The sequence below is a fragment of the Hypanus sabinus genome, chromosome 10 (genome assembly GCF_030144855.1).
Source record: "Hypanus sabinus isolate sHypSab1 chromosome 10, sHypSab1.hap1, whole genome shotgun sequence".
Taxonomy (NCBI): Eukaryota; Metazoa; Chordata; class Chondrichthyes; order Myliobatiformes; family Dasyatidae; genus Hypanus; species Hypanus sabinus.
Genome location: NC_082715.1, coordinates 49,056,960 through 49,071,731, shown reverse-complemented (window position 1 = coordinate 49,071,731; position 14,772 = coordinate 49,056,960). Strand labels below are relative to the sequence as shown.

The 14,772-nt window shown below is 41.8% G+C and overlaps 1 protein-coding gene across 11 annotated transcripts in view; it reads right to left on the bottom strand.

Annotated features, from left to right (window-relative positions):
- LOC132400639 (kelch-like protein 29) overlaps nucleotides 1-14,772 on the bottom strand; it is a 436,778-nt gene that overhangs the window by 25,898 nt on the left and 396,108 nt on the right. For all 11 annotated transcript variants that reach the window (XM_059981820.1, XM_059981810.1, XM_059981815.1 and 8 more), the window contains one exon: nucleotides 13,396-13,540. In XM_059981820.1, the coding sequence (XP_059837803.1) occupies nucleotides 13,396-13,540 (145 nt within the window). The remainder of the gene's footprint in view (nucleotides 1-13,395; nucleotides 13,541-14,772) is intronic.

The following is a 14,772-nucleotide window of genomic DNA, read 5'->3' as shown; positions in this document are numbered from 1 at the left end:
TACATCGTGGTCGACACTCAGCTGGAGGGCTGAAGTAGTGCTATAAGGATCAGATGAAGAATGCTTTAAGGAAGTGCAAGATCAGACCTGAGGACCTGGAAGATGTTGCTGCTGACCGTAACACTTGGCGACAGCTGTGTAGGGATGGGGTTCGTATTCTGGAGATGAAAAGAACAATCAGAAGACAGCAGAAAAAAGCCAGGAGAAATGCAGCCATGGTTGCCATCCCTACCACGACTACCACATATACATGTTCCACCTGCAATAGAACTTGTGGGCCCAGGATAGGTCTGTATAATCATCAAAGATCTCACCGTTAAAGGAGTTGACATCGTCATCGGATTCCGATGGACAACTGAAGAAGATAGGAATTGCATCTGTGTTTACGAAATATTTTCATTAAAGAGTAATTTGTAATTCGGAAACTTTTTTTAAGATTGTGAGCCTCTGAGTCTTAAATGTGTTTTAAGAATTTTGCCTGGATTTAAACATATGTCACTAAAAATAAATGAACTGTGTAAAATTAAATTACATTAAACTATTTTGTTAGCTGGAAGTATCTCCCCTTTGTTAGGGAGGGGAGACAACTAGTCTTTGAAGAGAAGATCATTACAGTGTAACCTCCCTTCAGTGAGGGAATCCGTAGCTATCTATATTTAATGAGGCTTAAGATCTTCATTTGAGTTCAGAACTTCATAGTCAGCTACCCCAATACTATCACAGTACATTTTGGATGATTATGAGAAGGAGCTGCTTTTCCCAGAGAGTAGAGAGTCTATGGAATTCTCTTATATATACTTAAGACAGGTAGATAGATTTTTGCATGGCAGGGTAATTGAGGGTTAAGGGGAAAGGCGGGTAGGTAGAGATGTCTACAGCCAAATCAACCGTGATCTTACAGAATGGCAGAGCAGGCTCGATGGGCCCGCTCCTATTTCTTACGGCTCTCATTGGCTTGGTGTAATGCATACTACAAGTGCACAGCAAAGCAGAAGCCCACTGCAGGTACCCTATGGAAACAATGCTTTGCCTCTAAACTTTGTGGCCTTTATTCCAATGGATGGAGAAACTAAAGATCAAGTGCAGATTTCTGAAGAACAGCACTTTTGTATTCTGCCAATCATTATGTATTCTCTTGTCTTTTACTATTTAACCATTCATGTACTTCTTATGGAATTGAATGTTCTGAAAATAGGTATTAAATTGAAATAATTCAAATACATACCGAAAACAAAATATATGGTGTGTGTTAAGTTAAATCTCTGGCTGAATATTAAATTATTTTCAAGTTATGAGCACATCTTGACATGGAATTCATTTTGCATTTCCAATCTACTCCTGAAAACAATTGTAGCATTTGGGCACATTGAGGACTGAGCAAAACAAAGTCTTTTGCACAGAAAGTAGTTAAAGATAGCAGATTCTAATAAGTATCTCAAAAAATGCTACCAATGTAAGACTAATAAGAACATCTAGCAGGTTTCATGTCACAGAAAGTTCTTTCAGTTTGCCCCACAGGCTTTACTGCTGCAGTCATTAAACTAGTAACAGGATCAGATGTGGACATCAACGTATCAGGAAAAGAAAATATTAATGATATGTATTACTTGTCTGTTAAAGCATTGAGATTCTTTAAATACCAAAGCAGCTGCAGATCGGATGTCCTGAAAAGATAAACTAAGTCCATAGTGAGTGACAATGGTTCAATGCTGCTGTGAAGTGATCAATTCTATGTATATCTACAGAAAACTATATCAGTGCAGTGATAAAGACTAATTCAAAGTCAAAGTGACTCATGGAAATTTAGCAGGGACTCTCGATCCCAATCTCTGATCAAGGACTGCTGGAAGCCTTCTGCAAGGTGCCTTTAACCATGAAAAGGGATATTTTTATTTGGGGACTTAATGTTTTATAGTTACATAAGAACATTAGTTTTGAAGTCTACTGCAGACTAGTGATAATATACTGTAAGTAACATGCTGTGCTGAGCAGAGTAATACAATTGGGATTGAGACAGAAAGCAGATGGAGTTACCCTGCCTATGAATATTGTATTCAAAGCTTCACATTTCACGCAGTGGTGAATTTACAAGAGATGCTAGCCTCTTTTTCCTTGTTCTCAGTATTATCAAAAATGATGAAACACAGTAAAAGATTGTTTTTTTTTAATTATATGAAGGGTTGGAAAGAGGGTTTCTTCTTTTTGTTAACTAGCAGGAATGCTAATTTACTGATAACGAGAATGGTATTCCTTTGTAAACCAAATGGGGATTAATGTTCTTTCTTCTGAGTCTGTAAGCTTTTGTTGACGGGCTTTTGGGCAGATCGGCGCGAGGGGGTCGAGAGAGAGGACGCAATGCTCTAAGCTGGACGAGGATCGGACCCCAAAGGGGGGTCCGAGGCCGGGAGATTCTCCGAGGAGGGGGGGGGATGAAGCTAGATGTGCTTGGTTGACCACTCGGAGGGTCGTGAGCTGTTTGGAGAGTCGAGGAGTTTGGAGGGTCCTGAGCTGCGAGTCCGAGGAGTTCGGAGGGGATCGAATGGTGGCCAGAAGACTTCAGTAATTGAGCTCCAACGGCTGTGCACGAAGTGGTTTGGACTTTGATAAGTTTGGCGCCTTTTCTTTAATTTTCTCTTCATATATACTGTATCGTTATTAATCACTTAGTTATAGTAACCTTTATAAATTGTACTCATTTAATTGCATATGATGTACTGTCTGTTTTTGGGCGAGGCGGGGACATCACACAGCATCCACACCAGCTGATTACCCAGTTTGGCGGGGCCGAAGGCTGCTCCCCCTAGACGAAACGAGCTGAGCGAGCCTGAGGCGACCCAGGGGGTTACATTGTGGGGTGCTCGTCCGGGATTGATTTCTGTGGAAGCTGTGTGATCACCCTCTTTAAATTGTGTCTGCGGCGAAGAGCTGGTGTGCCTTTGTGGGTGTGTGATTGCTGGTTATCGCGGTGTGTGTGTTGGGTTGAGTGGCAGTGCTTGGCTGAGGGAAAGCGACAGGGACGGGTTGAAAGTTTGAGTAGGCGGGCTGGTGACTTTGTTAGAACTGTCAGGCGCAATTACCTCGAAGTGACCGCTGCCAGTTCTGGGAAAGTGTGGGAAAATGCGTGTGGTTCGACTGGAAGTCAAATGCCGCAGCTGGGGGGCTTATCATATCCGTGGCAGGAGATTGGTGGGAAGTTTTTAGGGTATCCCTTTTTGCCTAGGGGGGCAGATAAATTGCTTGTGGTGCCAAGGGGATCTGTTGTTCCGTTGATTCGAGAGGTGTCGGGAAACTTAGAGGAGGCCCAGTGGGGGAACGGCTTGGGGTCTCTGGGGGAGCACGTTCCCAGCAATGTACCAACGAACTCCCAAAAGGAGCAGACCCTATTCCTGAAGGATTAGAGGGGCCACGCGCACAGGTGTTGTTACGGATGGATGGAAGTCAAGTTAAAGCCATCCTCGGCACCGGGGCGCCGGTGAAGTTGCTGTACAGTTTGTTTCATAACCGTTATTGGAAGCATTTACCCTTGACAACATTGAGGACACTGGAGATTCGGGGTACCAGTGCCGGTGATTATCCAGACGACGGTTGTTGGTCAGTGAAAATGGAGTTCTTAGAGGCAAATGTGGAGGAGACTGAGGTTCAGGAATCGTTAATGCTGATGTGTCCGGACCCTGTTGAGACGGGCAGCGTTTCTGTTCTAGAGAGAACCAATATCCTGTTGATGCGCTTGGGGGCCTGCCCGGAGGAGGCAGGTGAGCGCTGTTTGGAGGCATTGTCGATGCACCCAGGGTTTCGAGCTGCTTGTGCGGACGTGTGTAGCAGCATTGGGCTGATACCGAATTCAAACAAGAGCCAGTGGTGGTACGGCCTGGGGGAAGTATCTGAGGGTGAGACCCTCTTCGTGGACGCTGCGAAATACCACAAGGGAGGGGAGTTGACTGCTGAAGACACCTCGGAGAGAGAGAGGTTGCGGCGACTGGCCCCTACAGCCGTGGAAGATGTAGGCAGCGTGTGTGTGGATTATATTGCGTTGAAGAAGCGCACTGTCAGTGACCAGAATATGGCCCTGAGGGCCGAAGAGGCGATGGTCTGTCTGAGTGGTGCGAAATGGTTTAAGGTGCTGGATCTGAGGAGTGGATGTTGCCAGATCCCGATGAGTGGGGCCGACAAGGAGAAGACGGCCGTTATAAATTCCCTAGGAGTCTTCGGGTCCGAAAAGATGCCACAGGGCATATCTGGAGCCCTTGCAACCTTCCTGCTGGGCAGGTGGAAGACCATAGGGGATGTGGAGGCGTTTGGAGTTTTGGTGTATGTGGATGATCTATTGGTATTTGGATTTGCCTCAGGAGAATATGAAGTGAGGTCGTTGCAGGAGCAGCTGAGAACTACCGAGTTAAAGTGTTTTCGGGACACGTGCCAGGGCTGACGAAGGTCGCAGCTGGTGAGAGACTGTCTCTACGGAATCCAGTTTGAAATGAAGACGGAGATTCTGGAGAAAGTGATCTGGAACCATTCGGAAGACTTACAAGTTGGAGAGAATGAAGAAAGTTGTCTGACTGAGGGTAATAGCAAACTGAGAACCAGGAGAGGGGAGTTTGCGGAGGTGAAGAAATTACAGATGAATCTCAGAAGAGAGAAGCGGAAGCTTGAAGGGAACCTGAAGATGACCATTGACAGTTCAAATGAAGTGCAAAACCTGAAAGTTGATCTGGAAGAAGTCATGAGGAAGAAAAAGCTGGAGAGAAGTGCAGTGAATACTGAACAGGAGGCTGAAGAGACTGCGGGAGCAGTGCAGGCCACGTGTTTCCGTTTGGAGAAGATCAAACAGCAGCTACCGATCACAGGAATGAGGAAGAATACAGATTCGATGGATGATGTGCTGGATGTGTGGTACATGCTGTCTTTTGGTGACTTTCCCTCGATTGAGGAAGAGACCTTTGGCCCTTCTCCCATTGAGTCAGGTGTAGCGGGGAGGGTTAGCTGTGTGCAGTGTGGGGCATGAGTGAGAGGTTGAGAGAGGAGTTGGTAGTGGGCCCAAGGTATCCCCAGTTGTGTCCGAGCCTGAAGGGTTTAGGTGAGGGGGTATGGAGGCCTCAGAAGGGTTAGGGAACTCCCAGATAGTTGGCCTAAGTAGCGCCTGAGGAACAGGGCGTGAGGGTTACTGTGTGGGGAGGAGATGTCACTGTTTGTGCTTGGGTTACGGTGTGTTGGCAGGAAAGGTGGCGAGTTATTTAGTAGTCATGAGGACATGACTTTTATTTGGTGGAGGGAGAGTGGAAAGAGGGTTTCTTCTTTTTGTTAACTAGCAGGAATGCTAATTTACTGATAACGAGAATGGTATTCCTTTGTAAACCAAATGGGGATTAATGTTCTTTCTTCTGAGTCTGTAAGCTTTTGTTGACGGGCTTTTGGGCAGATCGGCGCGAGGGGGTCGAGAGAGAGGACGCAATGCTCTAAGCTGGACGAGGATCGGACCCCAAAGGGGGGTCCGAGGCCGGGAGATTCTCCGAGGAGGGGGGGGGATGAAGCTAGATGTGCTTGGTTGACCACTCGGAGGGTCGTGAGCTGTTTGGAGAGTCGAGGAGTTTGGAGGGTCCTGAGCTGCGAGTCGAGGAGTTCGGAGGGGATCGAATGGTGGCCAGAAGACTTCAGTAATTGAGCTCCAACGGCTGTGCACGAAGTGGTTTGGACTTTGATAAGTTTGGCGCCTTTTCTTTAATTTTCTCTTCATATATACTGTATCGTTATTAATCACTTAGTTATAGTAACCTTTATAAATTGTACTCATTTAATTGCATATGATGTACTGTCTGTTTTTGGGCGAGGCGGGGACATCACACAGCATCCACACCAGCTGATTACCCAGTTTGGCGGGGCCGAAGGCTGCTCCCCCTAGACGAAACGAGCTGAGCGAGCCTGAGGCGACCCAGGGGGTTACAAAGGGTTGTGATAGTGACAGATCCTACAAAGCTCCTCAAAAAAAGCTAGTACAGAGCATGATGGTGATTGTACGATGAAACTGGCCAGATTGCCTGCATTGTACTTGTAATTCAGTAAAGGAATTAGATCATCAGTGGAATTTATCATGAAAGCTTTGGACTTACAGAAGGTGGTGGAGGTCAACCAACTGCTGCAGGAATTTCCTGATTGATTAAAATCTAGCTCCTCCATTGTGAGGCATTTAACAGGGAGCTTCCAAGAGTAATATTGCAATTCTAGTTGTTCATTTGACCCTAGGTCCAATTAGTAATCAGCTGCATGTATTATGAGGGTCCTGATTTTGAAGGGGTTACTTTAACATAGCTGTTCTTTGTCTGGTGGGTGCCTTGTGATTACATGTGAATAATCATAGTTTCCTTTGAATATCAGCCTGGCATTATGAATTTCTGGCTTCCAGTGGTATTCGTTAATTATGTTGTTCTTGCACCACCCATCCCAGTTATTTCACTAGCTATAAGCTTGAGTTGTTATAGTGGGTCTGAACAGCTTGTTCCCATACTGAAACCTGGTGTTTCTCTAGACAAACATGATGTCATTCACTTACTGTACTCAAGCAGTCTGCTTTTAATAAACGTACACTGATTTTTCTGGTGGCAGGCAGGTCAGGTTAATGCTGTTGTCACTTAGATAGCTCAGCGTTCATCGTTAAAGGCAATCTGATCAGACTGCAGCAGACACTACAGTGTAGTCATTGGTTTTCCAGAGAGAGGAAGTAGAAAGACAGGGAAGGAGAAGAGAAAAAGTGATCAACTACCATGAACATTTCATGGCATTTAAAAATGTATAATGAATTATGGCTTTGCCAGAGCATGCTCATATCCTATGCAGTCGGCTCAACATTTTCACCTTGTAATTGAAAGACAGTTCTTTTTATAAATACAAAGAGACCCCTTTTACAAATTAAAAATTTTTAGCTGACTTTTCACATTACTTATTTATTTTGAAAAATAATTTTTCCATTTCACGTTTTCTGTTAAATGGAAGTGGGCACATTGACACTAAGCAATTCCATTCAGAAATACTTCAGCCTCTATCTTTGACAGTCATCTGGTTTGTGAGGTACTATTAAGTAAAAAATTTTTGTGATAATGTTTAGGCCATCTGTAATTATTGAAATTGGGATTTATGAAAATGTGATCCATAATTTACTAAAATATATTTTATATTTGCAAACATTAGATTTCAGTAAATTAGAAGAGCCAGAAGGGGCCATGAAAAGGCCATGGCAGGCAGGATTAAGGAAAATCCCAAGGCATTCTACAAGTATGTGAAGAGATAGAGGATAAGACGTGAAAGAATAGGACCTATCAAGTGTGACAGTGGGAAAGTGTGTATGGAACCGGAGGAAATAGCAGGGGTACTTAATGAATACTTTGCTTCAGTATTCACTATGGAAAAGGATCTTGGTGATTGTCATGCTGACTTGCAGCAGACTAAAAAGCTTCAGCATGTAGATATTAAGAAAGAGGATGTGCTGGAGCTTTTGGAAAGCATCAAGTTGGATAAGTCAATGGGACCAGATGAGAAGTACCCCAGGCCACTGTGGGAGGCGAGGGAGGAGATTGCTGAGCCTCTGGCGATGATCTCTGAATCATCAATGGGGATGGGAGAGGTTCTGGAGGATTGGAGGGTTGCGGATGTTGTTCCTTTATTCAAGAAAGGGAATAGAGATAGCCCAGGAAATTTTAGACCAGTGAGTCTTACTTCTGTGGTGAACTAAATATACCTGTTTGGACACGTCCCCCTGCTGACTGCTCCTGTGGCTCCTCCCACAGACCCCTGTATAAAGGCAATTGGAGGCACTGCTCCTCCCTCAGTCTCCAGGATGTTGTGTGATGGTCTCTTGCTGCTGACAGTGCTTTCTTCCAGCTAATAAAAGCCTATCTCTCGCCTCACGCCTCCGAGAGTTATTGATGGTGCATCAACTTCAGTGGTTGGTAAGTTGATGGAGAAGATCCTGAGCGGCAGGATTTATGAACATTTGGAGAGGTAAAATATGATTAGGAATAGTTAGCATGGCTTTGTCAAGGGCAGGTCGTGCCTTACAATTTTTTGAGGATATGACTAAACACATTGATGAAGGAAGAGCAGTAGATGTAGTAGATATGGATTTCAGCAAGGCATTTGACAAGGTACCCCATGCAAGACTTATTGAGAAAGTAAGGAGGCATGGGATCCAAGGGGACATTGTTTTGTGGATCCAGAACTAGTTTGTCTACAGAAGGCAAAGAGCGGTTGTAGACGGGTCATATTCTGCATGAAGATCAGTGACCAGTGTCATGCCTCAGGGATTTGTTCTGGGAACCTTACTATTTGTAATTTTTATAAGTGACCTGGATGAGGAAGTGGAGGGATGGGTTAGTAAGTTTGCTAATGACATAAAGGTTGGAGGTGTTGTGGATAGTGTGGAGGGCTGTCAGAGGTTAGAGCGTGACACTGATAGGATTCAAAACTGGGCTGAGAAGTGGCAGATGGAGTTCAACCCAGATAAGTGTGAAGTGGTTCATTTTGGTAGGTCAAATATGATGGCAGAATATAATATTAATGGTAAGACTCTTGGCAGTGTGGAGGATCAGAGGGATCTTGGGGTCTGAGTCCACAGGACGCTTAAAGCAGCTGCACAGGTTGACATTGTGGTTAAGAAGGCAGACGGTGTACTGGCCTTCATTAATCTTGGAATTGAATTTAGGAGCCTAGAGATAATGTTGCAGCTACATAGGACCCTGGTCAGACCCCACTTGGACTACTCTGCTCAGTTCTGGTCGCCTCACTACAGGAAACTATAGAAAGGGTGCAGAGGAGATTTACAAGGATGTTGCCTGGATTGGGGAGCATGCCTTATGAGAATCGGCTGAGTGAACTCGGCTTTTTCTCCTTGGAGCAACGGAGGATGAGAAGTGACCTGATAGAGGTGTATAAGATGATGAGAGACATTGATTGTGTGGATAGTCAGAGGCTTTTTCCTAGGGCTGAAATGGTTGCCACAAAAGGACACAGGTTTAAGGTGCTGGGGAGTAGGTGCAGAGGAGATGTCAGGGGTAAGTTTTTTACTCAGAGAGTGGTGAGTGCGTGGAATGGGCTGCTGGCAATGGTGGTGGAGGTGGATACGATAGGGTCTTTTAAGAGACTTTTGGATAGGTACATGGAGCTTAGAAAAATACAGGGCTATAGGTAAGCCTAGTAATTTCTAGGCACAACTTTGTGGGTCGAAGGGCCAGTATTGTGCTGTAGCTTTTCTATGTGTCTATGTAAAGTAAAAAGCACAAATTCATCCTTCTGAACCATTCACCATTGTGTTATCATTAAAGGCCTCAGACCTCTAGAATAATAGATATTATATCCTTTTCTTTGATAATTAATAAAACACATACCCATTATGTTTCCCATTTTAGTGGATCAATTGTGTATCAGATGTACTCTTCAGCAGAATACCTTGATTTTATGGTTGTATAAGTCTAAGCTTGAATCAAGTATATTGGCACAAAATTACAAATTTTTTTCAAATATAATATCTAGCAAGACAATAAAATTTCTCCCCTTCTCTAGTTCTTTATCTCTTTTACCTATCAGCTTTCCAGCTCTTTATTTCACCCCCCTCCCTGTTTCACCTATCACCTACAACCTAGTACTTCTACCTCCCCTCCCCCCACCTTCTTGCTCCAGCTGTAGCTTTTTCCCAGTCCTGATGAAGGGTCTCGGTTCTAAACATCGACTATTTACTCTTTTCCATAGAAGCTGTCTGGCTTGCTGAGTTCCTCCAGCATCCTGTGTGTGTTGCTGCAATAAAACTTCATATCAGCAAAATTGCTTTCTATCGGAAAACAACCAATCACAAAATGTTTAAATTTGTAACTTTAACATTTTTACATTGCGTTACCTGCCTTTAATATGTTGCTTATACTCTAAGACAGCTCACTCACATATAAGGAACATTAAATCTTAAGCACTGTCAAGCATAATAGCTGCCAATGGAACTTAATTTTTTTACCAATGTGGAGTCCCTTTCTGCAGATCTTAATTGTCTGTAATCTTTTCTTTGCTTCCTTGATGTTTCTCAGTATTTTGCTTTCTATGCCCAATTTTAATTTGATTTGAATCAGGAGTTTCAAACCAGAATATCCAAAATCTGCTGTCCATTAACCAGTTTTGAATTGATTTGACCCCAAAGAGGACACATGGGGCCAAACCTAGCTGGTATAGGAACTTGCCCATAATTGACCTACATATATTTGCTGTGGATGTGGAGAGCCTGGTTCTAGCTTCTTGCAGGGACTCCAACAATACAACAAAGGCTACTTGTCCCCAGAACATCACTGAAAGCTTTGACAGCCAGCTGAATCAGCCCTCAAATCCACAAGTGTTTAGAAATGTTCTTGAATTTAACAAATCTTTAAAAGCAACAAAATTATCTGAAAGAGTTAATACTAAATTAAAAATAAGCACTTACCTTTGTGCCACTGAAAAGTGGTGATCCCATTGAAATGAATGGGACAGGAGTAGCTGGTGTAATGCTAAGAGATTAATTATGAGAAGCATTCAGCCACTCAGTTTAGAAACATACAAAACTATATCTGGTTACTCAGGGAAGGAGTCCAGGGACAACTAATATTTCTCCCCTACAGTGCACTAGTGTGCTAATGTTCAATGCCAAGGCTGGTGTTTCTGGCCCATTAATCATAGAAGGAAGCACTTCAATATTTTACCTAAAGGGTTCATATTGCTCAATTACCTGCTTCCTACCAGTCAAAGTGGATTCTACAAGAAAAAAACATTGAGAATTGAGCTAATTCTTCTTAGAGAAGATAACATGTAAAACAATGTTCAGGATGTCAAAATGATTTGTTGGAACAATATAAAATGTTTTATTACACAGAACTGACTTTAATAATTAGGGAAAAGATACCAACGATTAATGGTTTATTTGCATTAAAAACACAATTCCTAAGGAATAGAATCACCCTGCCCAGGCCTGTCCAGCTAGAGTTTGTGTCAACCCAGCCTCTCAATAGTGAATAGTAGCATTGGAGCTAGGGAGAACAGCTGTGGGCTACGTACATTTGAGAAGACAAGAGCAGATGCCTTCTGCCTTCCATTCCCACGTAAAGGAAGAGGAAATGTGACAATGACAGAACTGGCTCTGATATTAACTGCACAATGACACAGCCATGGCAACAGCACCGGGGGGGCAATCTCTGCCATTGTCTGACAGATGCTAATTCCTCATTTTCATTGGGCAGAAGTTTCAAACACCCTTTCAAAGCTCTTTTTGTTATTTGCTAACAATACTTCTCAATATAGCCAAACAAGTATTCTGCAAAATTGTATCACAACAAAACAAAAACACCCTCTAAAATATAACTGCCTTGGCAGCTCTTCACCAAATCATATTGTAATTAACAGTGGATGGGCAATCATGTGTAGGACATTATATGTAATCAGGTATTCCACACAGCAGGCGAGGTTTCCACTGTGCAAGTTTATTTAAGAAGTGGTCCCTTACATCTCAGTAAAATACATCACTTAGTTAACCCACAAATTTAACAGTTCAAACTAAATGAATCACTCACTTATCCACTTCATTGCACTTATGTTGTTGTTCTTACTATGCATAATTAGCAGCCTTGAGCCTCTGTTTGCAAATGCACCACATAACTAACAATGGCATAGTTCAGGGTTTAAATTCTGAACGCTCAACAGTAAAAATGAATTAAAAGCTGATCCATTTGCTTACTGCTAACCCTGACACATCTCAGAGTACCAGAACCACATCAACAACGATTACATATCTCCTCATCCTACCTGCAGTATATATTCACTTGTTCAAAGATACTTGCATGGTTATACTTATATTTCTCTGCCATCCTGTCTAACATCTTTCTCAGATCTAATAGTGTCATTCACAGGACATTATAGCACAGTACAGCCCCTTCAGCCACGATGCTACGCCAACCTTTTAACTTACTCTAAGATCAATCTAATCCTTCTCTCCCACAAAGCTCTTCATTTTGCTATCATCCATGTGCTTGTCTATGAGTTCTTAATGTATCTCCCTGTACCACTATCCCTGGAGGCAAGTTCCACACACACACACACACACCAATCATTGTGTAAAAAAAACTTATCTCTGACATCCTCCTATACTTTCCCCCAATCACCTTAAAAATATTAACCATTTTTGCCCTGGGAAAACATCTCTAGCTATCCACTTGATCTTGCTCTTATCATCTTGTGCACCTCTATCAAGTCATTCATTTGAAGTGTTGACTGATTCTCTTTCTATGGATGCTGCATGATCCATTTAATATTCTCAGCATTTTTTCTTGTCTGTATTCTACCCGTTATCGCTGAAGCCCCATCGAGCCAAAGCATTCCTACTGTCTCCCAATACTCTGACACCCGCTCTGTAAAGCTGTCTCCTTTTAAATTCCTCTCACTGTTCTAACCGGCTGACATCCACTCGCTTGCGCAGTCGTGCCCTGATCAAATAGATAGATATGTATCATTTTTAGATATTTTTGATAGATATGTATCATTGCTCCCAGCTCTGATCCATTTTCAGCCACACTTCTGTGATACCAATGACATCATGCCTGCCAATTCCATATCCACAAATGTTAACTATTATGTTACTCTTTCCACAGATGTTGCCTGACCTGCTGATATTTCCAGAATTTTCCATTTTTGTTGCAGATTTCCAGCACCTGTACAGTTTTGAATTTCCTAACCTGACCTGTTGTTTTCCATTAACTGGCCTGCTTGATGCTAACTCCAGCAAATCTCCGACCTTAAAGTTGGCTCCTTCAGCTCCAACTTGAGGTAAAGACAGGATGCTCCCAAACAACTTGTGGGCAATGAGTATGTCTCTTATGTGTATTTGCAGACCATTTAATATGATTTTGGTAAAATCGTATGAAAGGTCATTGGATATGGCAGGGCATGGAAGCCACGACATTGCCTTTATAAAATTTATGTGGTGACTTTCAGTCAACTCCTTGTTAATATCTGTGAAGGTTGCACCTTGACTTAGGAACTTCATTGTTTCTTCTTTGATAATGTTTGGTTCTGATATGGCTGCCAAACATTTATTTCATCTGTGAAATTAGAGCATCTCAGAGAAGTTGATAATAAAAAAATTATTGGGGGAATCAGTGACTTTTTGAAGTGGGAGGAGGAGATGCGATGATGGTGTTTACCATTTGAAATATTCATATGCCAATTACAGTATTTCTTCTAAACTTAAAATAGTTTAACTGTGATAGAGAACTAACTCAGATTTCCAAAATTTCTTTGTTGTCTGACTCACTTTAAGGTATTGAAAGGGATATACAGTTTTCCAACTGAATAGCTTTGCCTCTATTGAGTTATATATAAAACGTACTGTTTGATTATTCATACCTGCAGAATTGTCTGGAGTGATTCATGTTTGGTCCCGCTTTGATATTCCCTTTGTCAGGATCATATATGGTAGTTGCTCTGGCATAGGCACCTCCAAGAATAAAGACAAAACCATTGAGAGTGACTGCAGGAGCGTACTTGTTATCTGTTAATGGAACAAAATAAATACAACACTTAAACTTCCTGTTAGTAATCCAGATACAGCATTACAAAATAAAATTATAGTGTGAATAATTATGAATGCAATTTATTTATAATCTGCTGAGTTGGTTTCCTAATACATTTAAAATGCATTTCTAATTAAACCATGTAATATCCACAACTGTAAAAATAGCAAGTGTGCTCTATCAGACTAACAGCAATGAAACTCACGTAGCCAATAAATCCATTGACACAAACTAATGATAAATCATTTCTCAGTGGAAAGTGAGTAATAAGTGATGAGTTGTGAACATCTGATCACAGTGGAGTGCCACTAGTTTTTAAATCTGTAACTCATGTTACATCATGGCTAATTCTCTTTAAGTACAATTACTATAGGCCAAAAACTTACTTTTGGTTTAAAAGGAGCAGGAGTCCCATAATCAAAGGCCAATTGCCCTTCATTGGGCCTTTAAAAATGGCCTCTTTAACAAAGATTGGTATGTGTTGAAATTGTGTCATTTTTACATTCCATTTTGACTTCATTGACCATGTTCCAACTGTGCAAAGTCTGGAAATTCACCAGTTTTGTACTTGTGGGATGAAATTAGAGGAATAAGCACGAACATAACAGTGGAATGTAAGGAACCTCTTGAGATGTGCAAGTGGGGACTTTGTGGCAAATCAACAAATATCCAGTCACTCTCTTTACAGTCTATGTTTCTTTATTACAACCTGTAGGAAATGAGACACAGGAATATCAGAAATTGATCATCCTGTCTAGTGCCAGCATTTAAGAATGGATGATATTGCAGTAGAGCTCAGGAGTTCTTTCCTCTGATCAGTAATTTCACTTTCTGCACACTTGACAATGTGACTCAACAGTATCTGCTACTAATAGAATGGTTCATTATATTTTTTATCTGTATATCTTTGCTCACTGGTTTTTCATCACAGAGCCTTATAATATTGATAGAATTTTGACAGTTTAATAATATTGAGTAATATTGTAAATATACAAATTATTTTCTAGATATTTGAAATAATGAAGAACTTCATAATGAGGAATTTGAATCAACTGACAAATGGCTATGTGAAACCTTCCTAAACACCAATAATAAAAGATTATGGTATCTTCAGACTGATTATTGTGTTACAACATATTCATATATATTTACTCCGTTTAAAACAAATTAAGTTTAATTTGTTTTATAGCTTGCTTACATCTTTTCCCAT